We start from the raw sequence: 20,365 nt of genomic DNA, 5'->3' as shown, positions 1-20,365 counted from the left end.
GAGGGAGAGCGCGTGTGGGTGTGCGTTATCCCTCTAGGAGGGTTTAGCTTTCGAGAAAATTTTGGTGTGTGGCGTGCACGCAACCTTCCCCGTTTAAGGGGTTGTTTTTTAGGGGACGACGCGAGGAGGACCTGCAGGACCGCCCCCGTGGACAGGGGAGCTTAGTAGCGACTGGCCTCTATCAGCCAGCTGTTCATAATTAACAGGCACAGCAGCAGCAATGTGCAACGAACTTTAGAAAACAAAGACAGATTCTCTCCAGGCGAGCTGCAGCCCAAGTTAAAGGTGACCTGCAACAGAGAAACGATCGTCTCTGCGCTCTCATTTGCTACTGTTCTTCGCGGTCTGTGCAAAAACTGAAATATGCTTTATACGCTTTGTCTTTTGGCTTTATTTTCTCTCTCTCTCTCGAAGACAGGACACCCAGAGCAGTGGTAGGTTTATGGCATTCCAGATTGCAGGGAAGTCAAATTGTAATTTATAACGGAAGGCACAATTGCGTGATTGGTCTTCAGTTTGAAATTCCGAGGGAGGACTGTCCCCCCTCCTTTTTTTCTAGTTTAAAAGCCAGTGTTAACGGACATGGTGGAAGAGGGAATCCGCTGATTTCTTAAAAACGCACCATTCTCGTGCTTTTTTACGTAAGGGCTTCCCCACAGTCTCCGAGTCAACCTGTAGACAAGAACTCAAGCAACATACCGGTAAACAAGGCTCCCCTTTTCTAAGACGACCCCAGAGACTTTCAGACCTTTTTCTGCCTTAAAGAAGTGAAGGGTCAAAGCGGGGGGGGGGGGGTGGGGATGCACTCCACCTCACGCCGTGCCAGCTTTCGAGGCAGGAGATCTCCATAATTGAACCCCAGGCACCCTCCCGCGATCGCCACTTGTTCCCCCTCTCCTCGGGGCAATTCCCCTCACACGCGCGGGCTTTCCCCTCCCGCTAACCCTTGCCTCGCCGTGCCCTTCTGCAACCCCGAGCGCTGCGAAACGAGAAGCCGCAGGAAACCCGCCCGCTCGTCCGCGGACGCAGCCAGGGCGCATGCGCCGCCCCCCGTGGCTCCTGGGAAGCGTAGTTTAACTCCCTTCCCCCGCTCGTCCGCGGACGCAGCCAGGGCGCATGCGCCGCCCCCCGTGGCTCCTGGGAAGCGTAGTTTAACTCCCTTCCCCAACGTTAGGCTCCATTTTCTCCTGGCGCTGATTCGAGCGCGCCTGCGCCTGCGCCGCCTCCTCCTCCTCCTCCTCCCTCCTCCTCCTCCGGCACGTTAGAGTCTCTTCTGCTGGGGCCGGTATCCCAGGCAGCATTGTCACCGCTGCGCCCTCCCTCCCGCGCGGCTGGGATTGGCCGAGAGAGCAGCGGGGCGGGACAGGAGGGCGGAGGCGATTGGCTGGGGCGGCTGTCGCCCGCCGCGGGCATGATGGATGCAGCTGGCTGCTGGCTGTGCCGGGGAGGCGGGGGCAGCGCTTCCCCTCCGCCCCCGGCGCGGCTCCGGGAGAGCCCTGCCTGCAGAGCGGGGTGGCGTTGCATGGCTTCCCGTGTCCCCTCCTCGCCCCCTCCGAGGAAAGCACGCAGCGCCGCTCCTTTCTGGGAGAAAGCCCGGCCTCTCCCTCTACCGGCGTGCAAAAAAAGCGAGAGACTCCGCAAAGTTCGTGCCCTAGTGCCAAAGCACCAAACTTCACCCGCTGGCTCCCCGGCGGGCCAGGCGCCGCCCGGCGGCTCGCCCTCGGCCTCCGGCCGGCCCCTCTCCCCGCCGCACAACTTGCCCGGCGCCTCGCTTTGACGGGATGGCGGCGCGGCCGCCCCCGCGCCCCCCGCGGCGTTGGACGTTTCCTCGCTGCACCTACGAGCCGCCCATCCCCTGGCTGCTCTTGCAGTCCCCGCCGCCTTCCCTCCCCAAACGTGAGTAAGGGGAGGAGGGATAATGCATATGCACACAAGGGCTCGCTCCGCCGCTGTTCCGGGAGGGGGAGGGGGAGGGTGTGTGTGTGTGTGTGTGTGTGCGCGGTGAGTGTGTGTGTGTGTGTGTGTGTGTGTATACACAGCGCTGGGAGGGGTGCGCATGCGCCGTGCGTGGCGGGGCTGAATGTTTCCCAAGTGTTTGAAACTGGTATTTGGGTTTTCCACGTTGGATCAAGTGCGGCGTATAGGAGCGAGGCGGCTGCGTTAATATCACCGGGGAGCAGCGGCGGCGGCGGCGGTGAGGAGAGCTGGGGAGGAGGGAGCGGAGGAAAAGCGGAGCAGAGCGGAGCGGAGCGGCGCTGGCGCATGCAGAGGGGCTGCCGCTGCCTCTGACAGACACTTTGCAGAGCACATTTTGTTTCCAGATTGTTTCGGAGGAGCTGGTTTAAGCCCCCCTCCTTTCTCCTCCTCCTCTTCCCCCCCTCTCTCTCACACACACACACAAATCCCTCTGATTGTTCCTACCACCTCCTTCGTGAATTACCCACAACGACAGCCATTCAATCAGCTGCTGCTGGCTGTAGGGGACTAGCGGAGGGTGTGTGTGTGTGTGTGTGTGTGTGTCTCTCTCTCTCTCTCTCCCTCTGTTTCACACAAGAGGAGTCAGATGTAGCTTCTCTCGGTTTTTTGGGGGAGCTACAGAGAGAGGAGGGCAGGGAGTGAGCCGTGCATCGGGGTTGCCGTGTCTGGAGGGAGCAGCACTTGCTCTCACACGGGCAGGGAGACCGAGGTGTAGGGAAGGATATATATATTTTTTTCTTTGCCGGATGAAAATGTTGAGTCCTGCAAACGGAGACCAGCTTCACCTAGTGAACTATGTGGAGGATTATCTGGACTCCATCGAGTCTATGCCCTTCGATCTGCAGCGAAATGTCTCCTTGATGAGGGAAATTGACGCCAAATATCAAGGTAAGTGCTTTCGGTGCGTGTGTGTATGTGTGTGTGTGGTATGGGGCTCCGGGGGGAGGGTGTCTTTCCCTTTCTTTTCTTCAGAGCTGAACCTCGGCTCCGTTTGCCCCCCTGCACCCCACAGGGATGGTAGTTTTATTTTTGGGAGGTGAGAGGAGGGAGAAAGCCGGGAGAAGGGATCCGAGCGGAGAGAGGGGCTGATCCGCAGCGTTAGCCCTTGTCATGGGGCGGAACAAAAGGTCTCCAGCTTCTCTTATTAAGCAAGGACTCTGCTTTTCTGTGTAAATTGCTGGCCGAGAAGGCGGGGGCAGGGAAGTGGGGTGTGCAGTGCACAAAGGGGGGCTGTTCCTAGCGGTGGGGCTGAGATGGAAGGGTTTGGGGGTACAGGAGAAAGTGCTGGGTGGGCAGAGAGGGAGAGATTACAGCACAACATTTAGGAATGTACAGTATTCATTATGGCTGTAGTAGGGGAGAGAGGCAGCTAGTGCGGGAGGGAGGGAGGAGAGGGGGGTTAGATGAGAGTGGGGGGCAGGGTACGCTTTCTTCGTTCCCTCTTCCTTCAGCGGGTTTCGTTTCACCCTGTAAAACAGCCCTGCTCTGGGGGGGGGCCGCCGGGACTGGTGTATGTGTGTGTGTATGTATGTATATATGTGTGGTGTGTGTGGAGGGGGTGGGGGGAGAGATGATACGGTTCGGTTTACGGATGTGCTGAATGGTGAAGTGCCCCTTCCCCGCCGTGTGCTGCCGGCGCTCGCACTCAGGGCACGCTGTCCCCTCGCCCCACGGGCGGAGGGGAAGGGGAAGGGGAGGTTAGTTCGTGCGGGGTTCAGAGCAGCTTTGTCACTTGCTTGCTTGTGTCCGCTTGGGAAGGGGGGGGAGGGGAGGGCTTTATTCGGTGCTGCTGGCAGCGGTGACATTCGGGGTGCCGGCCCGAGAGGACCCCTTTACTGAAGCGTGTGCACCCGCCCCTCGCCCCCATGCGTGTAGCTTCAGGGGCGGCGGGGAGCGAGCCCTGCGGTGCCCGTAGCTGCTCCTCGGGCAGCCCGCCGGGGAGCCTCACGGCCCCTGGGGGAAACGGCGAGGGGGGGGAAAACTTCCCCGCGCAGCTCACGCCGCCGCAGGGGGCACGGGGCTGCTCGGCAGAAGGCGCGGAGAAGGAGATTTAAGGGCAGGGCGGGCAGCTGGTTTCTTCCACGCTCCGGGCACGCGCCACCGCGGCCAACGGGCGCCGCCGCGCTTTTGCCGAAGAATCGGCTTGGTTGCGTCTTTTATAAACACCCCTATTAGCATACCGCGGTTCGCCCCGCCCCCCCGGCCCCTCTTGATAGGGGAGAATCCTCCTCACGGAGCGGCCAGAGCCCACCCCCTCTCACTGGTTGGTCCTCTCGCCGGACTAGTCCGCCTTCGGCTCCGCCGCCTCGTGACGTTTCGAGAAGCAACTTTTCTGTGGGGTTGATTTGAATATCTCGACCTGCCCCGGCCTCTCGGTCCCGATTGGCTGTGGCGGCGGCAGCGGGCAGGCCAACCTTGGGCTTTCGGAGCGTGACTGACGTGTTTGCAGGATGCGGGAGGCGCTTTTCCCGCCTTCTCCTGCTTCGGATTGGCGCGATGGCAGCGGGGGCGAGGCTCTCGCTAGCTCTGCCCATTCTGATTGGCCTCTTTTTATTATTATTATTACTCGTCTGGTGCTTTCTGGTCCTGATTGGCAACGCCGGGCCAGTCAGGGGCGGGCTCTCCCCATTGTCGACTCTCATTGGCGCAAGGTGATGGGTGGGCGGGCTGTAGTCCCTCTCCGCCCCGTCTCCACGGCGTCCTCCTGTCCCGCTCCTCCCCCGCTTCCTCTTGGCTTGTCTGTTACACTGAGAACCGAGGGTAGCGCCGCCGGTTTCCTGCCGGAGAACAATGGCTGAGACGTCACATCCGGGGTGTTGCCGCTGCGCTGGTTGCTAGGAGCAGGCGGGCCTCCCGGCGAGGCGGAATGAGGCCACTTCCTGGTTGGCCGTCGGGCGCGCGCAGGCTGCGCTGCGTTAGGACCGTTAGTACCCGCCGCGCGCTAATGGCGGCGTCTCGCGCCCTCCCTTCCCCGCGGTGCCTCTCGGGGCCGCCGGGCGGAGCCGCTGAAGCGGCACTTCGGCGGGTGGGCGTCGGGGCGGGGGTTTCTGGTGGCTTGTGGGTCCGGGCCTCGTTATGCCGGTGTCCCCTGCGCTGGTGGCAGCGGGCGGCCCCGCAGGCTGGCGCCGGCGGGTTGCGCCGCAGAGGGTTTGGTCGCTCCCCAGGCTGAAGAAGGCGCTTGTGCGCCGTCTCCCGCCCGCCGTTGCCCTGGCAGAGGAGGCCTCCGAGGGGAGGCGGTCCCTGCGCGCGGACCTCCCGCGATGGCTTCCGCCCCTCCTGCCCACAGAGGGGGCCTCCTGCCCCCGCCGTCCGGCCCCGGCCTGCCCCGTGCTGACCGCCTTCGCTGTGCTGCTGTGAGAGCTGAGGCGGGAGGAGTTCCTGGGGTGCGCCTCTGTGTGTGCTATGTAGCCGTTACGGCAGTCTCAGCCAGCCTTGGGGCTGCGGAACCGCTCTGGATTAAAGCTTTTACAAAATACAGCCCCCTTTCTCGTCATTTTTGTGGCGTTTGTGGTGTTGGGGAGCGTGCATTCACGGCTGGTTAACAGTTGCGTATCGCGTAAGTCGCACAAGACTGAGTTGCGTTTCAAAAAGCTGGAGGAAAACATTTTTTCTGAAATTTCTGCAAACATCCTAGTTGGGCGAGCAAGTTCTGCTGAGCATGCTGATGTAAGGAATGGTAGTGCCATCCTCCTGCAGTCTCTAGTAGACACAGCTGTCCAGGTATTTCTCTTACCTGGGATCTTGCTCAGATACCGTCCTTTCGACTCTATCAAAAGAGTCTGATGCCAAGCAACCCTTTCTGTTTGGGTACATTTGTGAAAAGGCACATCTTGCATGGTGTCTTACATGACTGAACATGTGTCTAAGGAAGCACTCAGTGCTTTGCAAAATTCAGCACTGTTGCAGTCGAATATTTCTCCTCCTGCATAATGCAGCAGCTCCAGGGGATGGGATACCACCGTAGTTTTGGTGTGTATATGTGACCCTAGAAGTTTTCTTAATGCCTGACTTAAGTCATTGTATACCAAAATAATTTTGGGGTATCTAGAGAGCAAGTACTCTTTATGAAAGATGCATATGCGTCCGATTCAAAGGGGCTGAATTTCTGATGACATTGGTTAAGTGACAGAACATAAAACGTTATGAATTTCAGCTGTTAAGAACTGATGCTGAATGCTTAATCTTATAATCTTCTCTTAGGTTTTTTCTTTTCTTTTTTGATAATTAACAAAAAAGGTATCAGTTTAAAATATTTTGTAGCACATTTTAAAATATTTATGATGTCCACATAGGTTATAATGCAGTACATATTTAACTGCTGTGAGAAGTATACGCTGTAGCTCCAGTAACTAAAGTAGAACTTGAATAAACTTTCCATGTCTTCACAAGAGATTTGGAATGTGTATGTTCTAAAAAAATCTACTTAGGTGAGACAAAACCTGAATCACAGGATTTTTATTACTATTAGTTGCATATACTAATAGCTATTAGCATATTCTGTTATTTAGAAAAATCCAGGAAAGTAAATGTTCGTACTTGTGAATTTCAGGGACAGTTTTGGTATCACGTTTGCACGTCTATGAGATTCTGATTTTTATTAGATGAACTGAGGTTCTTTTTATATCAACATATTTTGCTTATCTAAGGTAGGATGTTGTAAGCTTCAAGGAAAGAGAAAAATCAGAGAAGAACAAGGTGCAGATTATTTACAAAGGATAACATTCTCATCCCTGAGAATTTAATATATTTGTGCTGAGGTTAGTGTATCTTACTTGAGTTGATCTGAGTATCATAATGAAACTCAGAACCAGCTGCTTAAAAATAGATTTCTGGAGCTATTCTCGAAAATGTAAACCCTTTTGTGCAAAGTTCTTTCTTATAAACTGTTGAAATAATCCTTAAGGTACAGTTCAGGATCTAACACATTTTCAATGTCAGTATGAGCTTTTAGCTACTCCAGTGATTACATAGCATCTGAATGTTATTTTCTAACTTTTAAAGTATGTGTTTGTTTCCTCACAGTAAATGTTTAATAGAATTTTATTTTTCTGTGTTTAAAAATATTTAGCAGCAGATTTAGAGCAGAATCTGTTTAGCAGCAGATTTTACAGAATATTTTAGGAAGAAACCAGCTAGACAGTTTAAGAAATGTAATCCTAATTCTGCAGTCCTAAGGATTTGGGTGGCCTCACGTGTGCAGAAGAAGGTAACTCAGCTCCAGACAAAAGTTGCCATAATCCTTTTGCATCAGCTGTCAAGTATGATAGTGATTATTAAGTAACTCATCTAACTTCTACACTGGTTTGTGCTTGCTTTCTCTTTCTCTCCCTCCCACTCTCTCTTTCTCCCACTCTCAACCATTCACTAAAAGTGTTAATGTTATTATATAGAAAATGCCTAGGAAAGCAGCCAGTTAATTCCCCCTCTAATTTTGCAGTTAATATTGGAACTTTTGATGACATACTTTGTTCTTTGTAATTAGTGATAAATTTTAAAGGGAAGATTTTTCAACAGTCTGGGTGTTTACCTGTCAGTCTGCAGCTTCTCATTCTTTGTGACAAGCCTTTTCATAAACAGTGCTTCTCTTGCTTACCTACAAATATAGAGATGTTAAGAGTTTAAAATGAAGTTATATTTGGTAATTTTTTTTTTCTACAGCTAAACTGATAGCATTTGCATTCTGTTCCTGAGGGACCCATGAGAAGAAAAGTAATCCCCTAGAGTCGTGAGCCACTTGTCAGGATTCAGACTCAGGGAATCCGCCTTAGATCAGCTTTGTGCATTACAAAAAGGTGTTGCTGCATAAAGAAGAAAAAATACAGGAAGGCTTTGCTTTGCCATTCTCTCTGTCCAAAATATTTATAGTTTTTATTTCTTCTTTGCAGAGATCCTAAAGGACCTGGATGATTATTATGAGAAATTTAAACGGGAGACAGATGCCGTGCAGAAGAGAAGGATGTTGCACTGCATACAGAGAGCGTTAATTCGGAGTCAGGAGCTGGGAGACGAAAAGATCCAAATTGTCAGTCAGATGGTGGAGCTTGTGGAGAACAGAACCAGGCAAGTGGACAGTCATGTGGAACTGTTTGAGACTTGTCAAGAGACTAATGATACCACTGGAAACAGCGGGAAAGCCAGCCAAGATAAATCAAAGAACGAGACAATCGCTCAGGCTGAAAAGCCCAACAATAAGAGATCAAGGCGGCAAAGAAATAATGAAAATCGAGAAAACGCTTCAAATAATCATGATCATGATGACATCACGTCAGGAACTCCGAAGGAGAAGAAAGCAAAAACATCCAAGAAGAAGAAACGATCCAAGGCTAAAGCGGAGAGGGAAGCTTCTCCCCCGGATCTTCCTATTGATCCTAATGAGCCAACATACTGCTTATGCAACCAAGTCTCCTATGGAGAAATGATAGGATGTGATAATGATGAGTGCCCCATTGAGTGGTTTCACTTTTCGTGTGTGGGACTCAATCACAAACCGAAGGGCAAATGGTACTGCCCCAAATGTAGAGGAGAAAATGAGAAAACTATGGACAAGGCATTGGAGAAGTCTAAAAAAGAGAGGGCCTACAACAGGTAGTTTGTAGACTTTTCATAGTGAAGAAAAATAAAACCACCAAACCAGTGTATTTATTGTCAGTGTCACCTTTGTTGAGGTGAAAGGATTGTAAAATGTATATTTTTAAAGGAGGTTTAAAACTGAACCATTCCTGTTATAGGGACGGCAATAAGAGCAATTTTGTTTTTCATTCGGTAAGCTGTAAAAAAGAATGTGGTCTGTGGACCAATGTATTCCAAAAGTAAAGTAATAAGAGTTTAAGTTCAATATTCAGGTGGGTCTTAAAAGACAAATTAATTTTTTTTTTTTTTTGGTGCTGGTAGCACTGAACCCATTAAAATTTTGATGACAAATATTTCTGAAATGTAATTTCTTTTTCTTTAGTGAAGAATTTTATTTACCTCTTGAGCAAAATTGTCAAATAGTTTAGCCATCTGGCTAGGTTTGAATAAAGCTACAGTACGTTACAAATGTAACTTCTTTCAGTGATAACCAGTGCAAGATCAAACAAAAGGAAGGCAAAATTTGGTTCCTGCTACAAAGTGTGTCAGTATAACAGTTCAATAGCGAATATTTAAATAGGCTTAGAAGATTATTTTTTAAAAAAAAAAGGTAAATGGTTAAATTTTACACAACACACATTTTATATGCTGGCCAAGTACCACGAGGGCCGTTTTAAGATGATTGAATATGTTTTATATTTAACCAGGAAGTGGTTTAGTAATGAAACTTAACATAAATCAAGCTTTATACTGTCACAGATAGTAGTGTAGCAATCCTTAATTTGTATAAGTTGTATAAATGTACATTTTTAAGTGGAGTTGCACATACTGTATTATACTTGGAAATGCAGCCAAATGCCATTGTGTAACCAATGTGCATTTCCTGCTGTATGTATGAAAATTGTACAGCTGTGATATCAAGAAATAAATGAAACAACTTTGACAGTTTGCTCCGTTAGCAATCCTGTTTAATGATCATTCATATAGTTAAACAAAAGCAAAGTCTCTTTAACCCTAGCAGCTCCAGCAAGCTGCTGCTAAGAAGCCTGAAACTGTTGTAGTGGTAACCAAATTATAGTTCTGATAATGGGTCTTTATGGACCGTAGGACCAGCAAGTGTATAAGAGAATCAAAGCAGCATTTAACTTTCCATGCAACTCTACTCTATTTGTGCTTGCAGTCACTCCCAGACCTGGCCATTTATCTAAAAATCAATAGTATGGAAGTGGCCTTGTTCAGTTGTTTTCATGCTTTTACGGTATGGTTATAAATTATTCCATGTTTTTTATCAGCAGAAAGTGCTTTTGCATTACAGTATTTTTAAAGTATTGTTGCCACCATTCCAGGGTAGGCATTTTTATTTGTCATGACCACCATATATAAAAATATTTTAGCTATAATAGAAGTGCTATCCTTTATACTGGTTATCCAGATCCTATTTCACATAACTTTATAGAGACACTTGGTTAGATTCTTTCCTTCACCTGCATAGCTGAAGGGATTGACATTCTGGCTGAGTGGATTTCGGCTCTTCAGTTTCTCTTGCAGAAGCCGCTGTATGGGCCTTAACTGTAAGTGAGGAGGGGATGGGACTCAGTAATAGCAAAAGGGCAGTGGCAGCAGAATACAAATAAGCTGTGAAATCCAAAGGATCAGAAAAGAGTCTTGCGAGAAAGAGGCTGGGATTGGGGTTTTTTTGGAACACAGTGTTCTCTTAGAATTCATAATTGCCTTGTTTTGCTTCTTAGACAATGAAAACTGAAGTGATGCTGCTTTTTTCCAGTGAATTCCAGCAGATCTTTCTGTTGGAAATGGGGGAGGCAAGGTTTTGGAGCCAGTTGAACACAAGCCAGTTGAAGGGGCTAGGTATGCTCTAAAGATGTACTGAAAAGGAGCCACAAGATGCACCAACTTGCATGGATAGCCCCTGTCAGACATATGCATGCACATGTATGTATGTATGTATACCACTCTATGTATATGTCAATACATAGTGACAAACAGAAATCATATGTCACCTCTAAATAGGCACACTAAGTGTGTGTGCATACAGATTTGTGTTTTCAGTCACTGCAAACTGTCAAATTGCACCGAGTCATCTTTGCCTGAGGTAAATGACCACTCAGAATCATGTCTCCTGCTCCTGAGGTGGTTTAGGGTTGATGAATGCTTTCTATGCTTTCTTACTTTTCTCTTCTCTTTCTCCCTTTCCCCTAATTCCTCTTTTTCTGTTCCTCCTACACACTTACCAGTCTTTCCTGCTCCTCTCTCCACTTACTGCTGTTAATCCCAAGGTTTGCGGTCTCTTCCACCTCAACCATCCCCTTGTCCTCCCGCCAGCCTAGGGTGAGAACACAGATACTTAGCAAGACAGTACTAGTGAAACCCCAGTGAAACCTTATACAGGAGGTTGTGCAGGCATGGTTTTTAACCATGCCTTTCTCATTAAATGTCTGCATTGGTTCTGTGTGACTTTCTAAATGTGGACAGCCAGAGGAAAAAAAGATGTGAAAGAATATGGTAAGAAAGCTCGGTTGAAGATGGATCAGTAGAGCAATGTTTACATTGTCCTTAAATGAATATACTTCCAGTTCTTGATGGCTTGCTGTGGCTTCCCATGTTTCAGTCTTTCACAAAAGGCAGATGCTGGTCTGCTAAAGGGCCTGAAATTACGTTCTGTTCCACGTTTTTGCATGATTTAGGTTATCTTCCCAACTTACCATATGTAGGCTGTGACTTTGTTTTGCTTCTCGCCTCTGTTGATTGGTTGGACCGGCACTGTACCATTTGACAGGTCTAGTTTCAGTTTGTGAGCGCAATTGCTCACTTTATTTAGATTCAAGGTACTGTGGTATTAAGTTCTTTGTTGGTGGAAGTAAGGCCATCTCATGTTATACTGACACACTGCCAAATGTTTTGCATTAGGAAAACTTTGTTCTGGCTTTGGTATACTGTTTAAAAAGCTGTCTGTACGATTGTTCTAATCCTCCTTTTCTGGCTATTTTGAGTGAACTTTATGGTCATGAGACACCTCGTTCTTTGAGCCAATTTTCTTTATTTCTGCTCTTGATAGATGCAGCTAATTTATAAGCTTCCTTGTATTGCCTGGCTTGGTGACCGCACTCTGACTTGTGGAGACCATCTTCAGTTTGGAAAGAACATCTGAGTCTCTTGGTGACCATTTACCACTGAGGCTGCCAGCGAAAGGCAGGGATGGATGCTCTTCCTTCTAGGAAATGAACAAGGCTTCTGACTTGTTTCCCACAGGCTAATGAGCAGCTATCACAGTGTGAAAATAATATGTAGAAAACAGCAGATGTTTGTTGTGGAGGAAGTCTCAGTAGGAATCAGAAACTTTTTAAACTTTTCATTGAAAATATTCAGGCAGCTGTTACCACTGCTGATCTGTGATAGACGTAACAGGAAAGTCTATATCGTGCTGCTGCACCCTTGACCTAATGATAAAACTCTTGTGATCAATGAAAAACACTGTTTCAACGCTTATGTCAAGGGAGCTGGCAGCAAGCTTTACACTTAGTGGTCCCCATCCTCAGACAGCAGAGTAGTTCTGCAGCAGAGTGGCTGGCAGTTGTAGCTGGTGTTGAAGATACAAGTCAGAAGGTAAAAGAAGGCAGTGAGCCCTTTATGTGTTATATAAAAATGTTCCTAGAGGGACAGATAGACAGAACCACCGTGAGACTGAAACAGCAGAGCAAAGCATCAGTTTCAACCATTATAACACCTGAAAGCATCCCAATTACACAGAACTACTGTCTCCATTAAGCAGCAGCAACCCTGCCTATGTGTATCATTAGGTTTAAGTAGGTTTCTTGCTAATTAAGTGCAGTTGCTGATTACCTGTGTCCGAATTTCATGGAGCATGCAGAAATACAATTGAATTGGACTGTTCCACTGGTTTTATTTTTTTGGAAGAATATTTTTAGGTAACCTTTAGAAATTGTAATAAAAGTATTGTAAACAGTATTTTGCAAAATATAATGCGAAAAAGTTCTTAGTAATAGAAATGCCTAAAAGCAAATCTGAATATTACTAGGATGCGTTCTGCTGCTTTAGTTAAAGTTATTAGTGTCCTCACAGCCGATTTGATCAGTGTACATAAAATAAACCCCTGCCATAGTCCAGAAAAGCTAATAATTTCTCTCTTTTGACTATCAAAAGTAGTACAAGCATTCTACGTAATATCAAAAAATACACACAGCTGCTTATTTTCCCAGATATTACTAAAGTCCATATCTAACAAGTATTAGGAATGACTCAGTAAGAAAGAGCACAGGATAGCAAAGTAAACAAAATATGTATTTGAAATGCTGAGAGATAGTATTAGTTTTTTTTTTTTTTTTTCATGAGTTCAGAATGGCTAGATTACTTTTCTCAGTAAAATATGTCTTGTTACTGGTAACCAAAAAAAAAAAGAGCTAACATACCTCTGCACCCCTGTTAGAACAGGAGAAACCACATTAATGATCAAGTTAAGAAAACAGGGCAGATGACTTTCCCCAGTCTCGGGCTTTTATTCATCAGTGCATGAAGCCTGATTATCAGGGTTAATTTGATCTCTCAATCCACGACCACGTTCACATTATAAACAGCTTTGCCAATGACAGTTGCCATCCCTCACCTCTGGCATGTGTTACAGGCCACTGCGCAGGACCTTACTGCTCCTGCAGCTCTGCTGGAGGAAGATGAAAGGTAGGCGATACCAAATTTTTAAAAACGGGTGCTTATGTTTAAATTTCCAAGTCTTACTTTAGAAGTATAAGTAAATGTTGTCACTTAACACTCCTGAAAAGGTCAACTGGCTTCGGTGCCTTATCAGAAGTACCTTGCTAGTTCAGCTTGCCATTTTTAAAGATTTCATGTAATATCTATCCAATGTGAGACAATGAAGTCTCAGATGCTACAGTAATGAAGACTGTGGAAGTAATTCCAATCAGATAGATAGACACTTTATACAAGTCAAAATTCTTTCTGGCATTGGGGTTTGATCTGCTGAACATCTAACTTCCATCCAAACTTTTACTCACTGCCTCAATAGTTACTTAAAATGTATCTGGAATGGTAGAAATCCTTGCAGTACGGTTATTTGAGTTGCCGTACGACTGTGCTGTAGACACTGTTTGCCTGTGCGTTGAATCTGTGACAATTTAAAGTTTTAAAGCAATTGCTCAGGTTGCTTATCAAATGTAGTCCGATAAATATTGATAGTAGTATTCGTGTTTAAGCTGGTATGCTACCTTTGTTTTCAATAGTTCAGTTTACTAATTCAGCCTTTCTTTGTAGCCATCAACCAATATGAGGGCTTGAAGGGAATTTGTGGGAGCAGTAGAAGGTCTAGATAGCAACTGACTTCATGCTGATGATAGGTCAGCTTTCCATATCGGCCCTGGCCAAAGTAGGCCTGAACTACTGCTTCTGATTCCTACCTTGGGAAAATGACCAGCATACAAAGAAAACTGGATGTTATCTTGCATTTGACTTGCTGAACAGTCACGTAAGTCCCTAAGAGGTTAACGTATCTAGGGCTGCTCACCCAGCATCTGTAAAAAACATATATATACTTAAAAACACTTAGATCTTTTAGTGAATCCTGTAAAACTTGATGAAGACAGATGGAGTCATCTCTTACGCTCTCACTTTGTGGAAGAATTAATGCAATTTAAATGACTCTTGTCCCCCTGGTGCAATACATCCTAAACACCCTCATAATATAATACACTTAGCTAGTTTGAATTTTTAAAAAATAAATCAAGTTTGCAAAAAAAAAAAAAAAAGTGGTAATCAGTATGAGAAACCCAAGTGAAATGTGCATAAATGATTTACCTGCATTCAGAAAGGAATATTTCACTATGTTAATTATGAGATATATATCAGGGGATTTTTCTTTTTGCCATTCTCCTCTCTGCTTGAGATTTGCGTAGTCTCATCTGAAAGAAAATGCTCCATTTTGGTAATAGCTTCTTCAGTCTTACAACTTTGGAACAGACATTTATTGAGAGCCGTATCAGTAAAACATGAGTTGTTAGATGCATGTGACCACACAGTGATTTTATTCAACAACTAAAAGATTAAAGGCAATTATTTCAGAAACATCCCCTGAGTTCGTAGGTATCCCTTGAGGACAATAAAAGTGGGAGGAAATGAACGTAGCATATCTTTAATCAACTTTAATCAATTCTAATCTATGGTCACTATTACTTAAAAACTTTTATCACGATCATATCATTTTGGCATAGTGTCACTGCGAAATGGAATTATAATTGCTTGGATGCCCTGATTTTGCACTTCCATGCTTTATCAGGATTTGATTTACTTCATGTTTAGTCTGAGTTTCTTATTTGCTGAGCTGCTTCTACTTGGACTGAAGACAGTTTCAAGAAGACAGAAGTAGTACTTTTAAATTAAAATTACTCATGTTACTCTCGATCTCTATGTTATCTATCTATCTATCTATCTATCTATATATATATGTATATATTTTGTCTGAGAATCTAGAAGAAGATGTCACTATGACCTCCCTTTTGTTGAACTCTTAGAATCAACACAAATAAACCTTTGCAAAAGGAAGACTGGGACTTGTGAAGAGCAGGAGTAAGACAACGATACCAAGGTAAACAGCTGGACTTCTATAACAAAAGTAAACATTTCTGGGCCATAAAAAATGTAAAGGAGACAAATCTAAATTGGTTCAAGGGAAAAAGAACATCAGATTTCCTGAAAAGATTAAATATAAAGTATGCTGAGACTTTTTCACTTCTGCTAGTTTTGATAAAAGAACTGGAGGCTATTATGTGCAGAGACAGTACTAAAATTTTACAAAGCCAGAATGGTGTCATGCTATACAAGAGAACAATGCAAAACTGTTACAAGTGTGTTACCAAGGTATCATATCATCTATAAATTTTAATTTATAGGAGGCAGTGCTGAAGAGAAGATGGCAGCCATGTTTACACAGGCGATAAGGGAAAAGCTAGAACCTTATTGGTGCAAGCCAGAGGATTTGACTTCAACTCCCTGTCAAGCCATAGCTGAGCAATTTTCTAAAAAAGACTGAATATTAATTTTCATGGGTAAATTATCAGTATTTTGCACAGGTAACTGAGACAAATGTCAGATACTCTACTTATATTTCAGCGAATATTTCAAGAATTAAGTAGAGAGATCATTTACCTAATGCTCGTAGCTTATTAAAGATTTAAACAAAGAACCTTCTGGAGGCCTAGTTGAAAAGATTTGGACCGAAGCTCAGGCGCAAGAATTTTTTTTTTTTGGTAGAACTAGTGTACATCTTATTTTAAATGTGTCAGTAACAGCCGTATCTAACCTTAGGAGCATTTATTGTCCCATTCTTCCTAATGTAGACAATGCCTGAAAATGGACAATGATTTCTCTGCTCCATACGAAAATGTTCAAAGCAACCTGGAGAGCCAGTGACTATCATTTCCAATATCTCAACAAAGCGGAGAAAAGCCGTGCTGAGAGAAAGAGACTTCGGGTAGCAGCCTTTGTGAGCAATAGCAAAAAATATGGCTTTTTAAGATCAATTTCTTGCTTGAAGTGAAAACTAGAAACACAGGCTGAGGTATTCTGTCAGCGCAGGTTGTTCATTTACATGCTATACCTTCATCTAATCTTTCTGAACAGCAATGACTGCCTCCATTAGAAATATGTGTAAGGCACGTCCACTCTGTATCAAGCGGCGGATAGGGGCTGTTTTATTAATACTTTGCACAAATTGCGCTGGTTAACAATGTTTTTTGTCTCTGAGGTCTCTATTCTTTCTCTTTTGGAAAATCCCTAGGCCAGGGATCCTGCTGGTCTAGACAGATGAGGATCTGTACACACTCTCCCTTTTGTGCTGCTTGATACAGGTATAGTTCAGATGGATTTAATACATGTGATGAATGAATGTATTTCATTCTCTGCAGTATACTGAATGACTTTCCAAAAGCTTATATGTCCTTCTTATCCTGCTTAATTGTCTCTGCTGGGCAATCTGTTGCACTGTATGCATGCAGTGAACTGGGAAATTCTGCACGTTTGCAAGATAAGATGACTATACTGACTACAAAGCCACTCTTCCTTGTCTAGCATCACTGGACCTTGAATAGGTTTTCGGGGACAGGGCTGGGTTTCTGCTACAGGTGCATAGGATTGGGATTCCCAACAGCCAGCATTCTGAAGGGAATTTCCCATCACAGGCATTTGGACATCCCCCCAGATAATTTTTGGTAAACTGGGATGATCAAGAAGATGACCATAAAGAGCACAGAAATGAAGCGACTGCATAAATTGTACCAGGTATGCAGATGACTTCTTGTTTCTAGCATGATTCGAAAAAGAGTTGTAACATATAATCATCTTCAAAAATGCCAAAAGGACAATCTGGGGAACTACAAGTGCATCAGTCTCACTTCAGTCCCTGGGAAAATCATAGACTGAGTCCTCTTGGCACACATTTCTGGGTATATGAAGGAGGAGAAGGTGAATGAGAGCAGTCAGCATGGATTTACCAAGGGTAAACCAGACCTAACCAGCCTGTTTGCCGCCTTTGATAAAATGACTGGATTTGTTGATAAGTGAAGAGCAGCAGATCTCATTGACTTTAGCAAGGTGGGTGTAATTGACTTTGACTTTAGCAAGGCTTTTGACACTGTCTCCCATAATATTCTTGTATCTAAGCTGAGAAGCAATGGTCTAGATGACTGGACAAATAGGTGGGTAAATAATTCTGCATGGTTCAGCTCAAAGAGTCATGGTTAATGGGTCATGCTCTACCTGGAGGCTGGTAACAAGTGGAGTACCACAGGGACCTGTCCTGGGACCCATGCTGTTTAACATCGTTATCAGTGACCTGAACGAGGCAGTGGAGCACACTCTTGTCAAGTTTGCAGATGACACCAAATGGAGGGGAGGAGGGACACAGCTCGATGCACTTAAGGCAGGCTGCCATCCTGGGGAGACCTAGCCAGGCTGGAGGGATGAGCCAACAAGAACCTCATGAAATTCAGCAAGGACAAGTGTGAATTCCTGCACCTGGGAAGGAGTGACGCACAGCAATGATACTGTCTGGGGATGGACTACCCGGGGAGCGGCTCTGCAGAAAAGGCCCTGGGAGCAAGCTGCACGGGCCAGCAGTGTGCCTTGGCAGCAAGGATGGCCAACAGCATTGGGGCTGATATTAACAGGAGCACAGCGAGTGGATGAGGGAAGTGATTATTCTTCTCTGTTTGGCACTCATTAGACTGCATCTAGATGCTGCAGCTAGTTTTGGACCACATCAATACAGTAAAGATATTGGTAAACTGGAGCAAGCTCTGTGGCAGGCCTCCACACTGGTTGGGGGTGGAGCACTTGCCCTGCAAGGAGAAGCTGGGGGGGCGGGGCTTGTTCAGCATGGGGCAAAGATGGCTTTGGGAAGACCTAACAGCAGCCCCCCAGTTCCTACAAAATGTTCATCAAGAGGATGGGGCCAGGCACTTCACAGTGGTTTAGGGCAGAAGGACGAGAAATAACTGGCATAAGCTGGAAAAAAAAAAGAGGTTCAAACTGGATATAAGGAAAAAATATTTTCACTATGAGGACAGTCAAGCACTGGGACAAGCATTGGGTTTCTCAGAGACGTTCTGAGAGCCATTCTGTGAGCTTTTCAAGACCCAATCAGACAACCTCGTCTGACTTCACAGCTGACCCTGCTTTGAACAGGACATTGGGCTAGAGACCTCCTGAGGCCCCTTCTGACCTGAATTATCCCATGCTTGAGTCTATGATCAGCGTGGCAAAAAAAGGCCAGCAAACAATTTCCAATGAAGACCAATGTTAGAAAAAGATAAATGTGTGCCAGCTATCAAGATGTATCATTCAAAATAGCAAATAAATATTTGCAGTAAATCATTTGTAATCTAATGGATAAAATGTCTGCTTGCAATTGGGGCTGGACCAGATCACCTCCAAAGGTCTCTTCTGACCTCAACTTTTCTATGATTCTATTATCTGGGGACCTCTATAATAATAACAGTCAACAAAGTGTCAAGATCAGAGTAAGAATTCAGCAGGCAAAATTTGCATTTCAATATCCTTAAGCAAATGCTCTGCTGCCATACAATGAAACTAGGGCTGAAACTAAAACTGTTAATGTGTTATGTGCAGCTGACATGCCTTTATAGGACTAGGTATGCAAGAAAAACACTGCAAGTAACTTCAAAATCTTTATATTTTGATGCGACAAGAAAATGCTGAAAACTAGCAGGAATTCAAAACCATAAAAATTGGAGTTGACTATTTTGGAAGAGAATATGTCAGTATGATAGCTAGGATGAAAATGAAGTGTCATGGGCCTATCATATGGCAATCTTACAAGACTTCCTCCTGCTCTTGGTATCAGAAGGTAAGCCAGAAGAAAAACCATATGCAGAAAGAAGAACAAGGCAGAGCAGCAGAATGGAGCGTCACTAAAAGCGGAGGCACTGCATGTGCCTTGGGACAGCCAAGTGAAGAGGGGGAGACTAGCAACTGCCTAATCAGCAATGTCACCCAGCAAGAGAAAAGCTTGCTGCAGTGCTTAGCAGATGCAATTGGTGACACTAAGCGTCATTTTGATATTTTCCCACAGTTTGGGAAATTTGTTTGGAATTTTGAGCACAAGAGGAGTTGTGGGAAAGATAACTGGGGCAGTGATTTAGCCAATGTACTCTACTAATTTAGACTTCCCTTGGGAGCAGGCAAGTTACCAGCCTGAGATAACCTGAGACCCAGGCTGCCGCATGTAACTCAAACCAGACCAGTGAGCTCAGATTGGAACACCAGCAAAGTTGGGTAAGAGTTACATGGACAGCGGGGCAGGGAGAAACAACACCTAAACAGGGCCCCAGCTAACTATGGGAAGGTATAATCTTCCTTTGTTGGCTTAGGAGGAGCTGGATTACAGAAGTGAGATCTGATACTACTGTCTCCTTATCAGCATATCTAGTACAAACAATTCAAAAAGCAGAATACATTAAAAAGCAAAGATTCTGCTAGAACCTTATCTTCTTATGGCCTCTATTTTGGAAACATTTTCTGCTGCTGAAAAACAAATGCACTGGCCACCAAAACAAACCGGGTCAGTTTTCCACCTCAGATGTGAAAATAAAGGCAGAGTTAAGGCAGTTTTAAGTTTTTCCTGCATCTGCAATATAGCCTAATCGCTTGCATAAGTAAGAGCAGCCTAAAGGCTGCTCTAACTTTCACCCAACTGACTTTGGCTCCATGGAGTTGTTTTATTCTTCAAGAATAGGTGATCCACAATGACAGGCTGGACTTCCCTTCTGCATGAGAGAGAGGAGCTCAGAGCTGCTACAGCAGATTGAATCAGCCGGTCCAGAGGCTTTTGTCTTTTTCACTCATGGAGCAGCACAAAAGGGACGTGACAAAATCTGGCCCCTTCCTTCGGAAGGATAGGCATGCAGAAGGTTATACTGAGTGAACAAATTAAATCATGTAGAGTATACGAGGAAAAACCGAGAGCAGGTGGTAAGTCTATACTGTTGTTTTTCCATATGGACATACCAAAATCTTTGGAACTTATGTAGCAGAACTGCATCAAAGCTATACCCAAAATTTTACACCGAAAGCTATCAACAGATGCTATTTTTGGCAAGCAGATTTGGCTTGAGATGTTGAACCGTCGCGTCCACAGTGCTGCATATGTAACAATACCCAAAGAAGGACAAGCAACTGTTTCTTGGAACGGGGAGACAGCATTTGCCAGATAGTGGCCCCAGTGACCTGATGCCAAGGCTTACTCGCGCCCATGAAAGTG

General features: G+C 45.5%; 1 protein-coding gene across 1 annotated transcript; it reads left to right on the top strand.

Moving 5' to 3' along the window:
• The first annotated feature begins 1,966 nt into the window (after nucleotides 1–1,966).
• On the top strand, nucleotides 1,967–9,497 carry ING1 (inhibitor of growth family member 1). Its single transcript, XM_009666385.2, has 2 exons — nucleotides 1,967–2,865; nucleotides 7,863–9,497. Exons 1-2 carry the CDS (start codon nucleotides 2,724–2,726, stop codon nucleotides 8,564–8,566), a joined length of 846 nt encoding a protein of 281 aa, XP_009664680.1. The 5' UTR covers nucleotides 1,967–2,723; the 3' UTR covers nucleotides 8,567–9,497.
• The last annotated feature ends 10,868 nt before the right edge of the window (nucleotides 9,498–20,365 follow it).

Source organism: Struthio camelus, chromosome 1 (assembly GCF_040807025.1).
Source record: "Struthio camelus isolate bStrCam1 chromosome 1, bStrCam1.hap1, whole genome shotgun sequence".
In the NCBI taxonomy this organism is placed as follows: Eukaryota; Metazoa; Chordata; class Aves; order Struthioniformes; family Struthionidae; genus Struthio; species Struthio camelus.
The sequence above is the reverse complement of the archived record's forward strand: the minus strand, read 5'-3'. Positions and strand labels throughout refer to the sequence as shown.

Bases quoted from the DNA above. Each gene is read 5' to 3' on its own strand.
- ING1 (XM_009666385.2), top strand. From the start codon at position 2,724: ATGAAAATGTTGAGTCCTGCAAACGGAGACCAGCTTCACCTAGTGAAC. The intron at 2,866-7,862 runs GTAAGTGCTTTC...TCTTCTTTGCAG, and splicing joins AATTGACGCCAAATATCAAG to AGATCCTAAAGGACCTGGAT.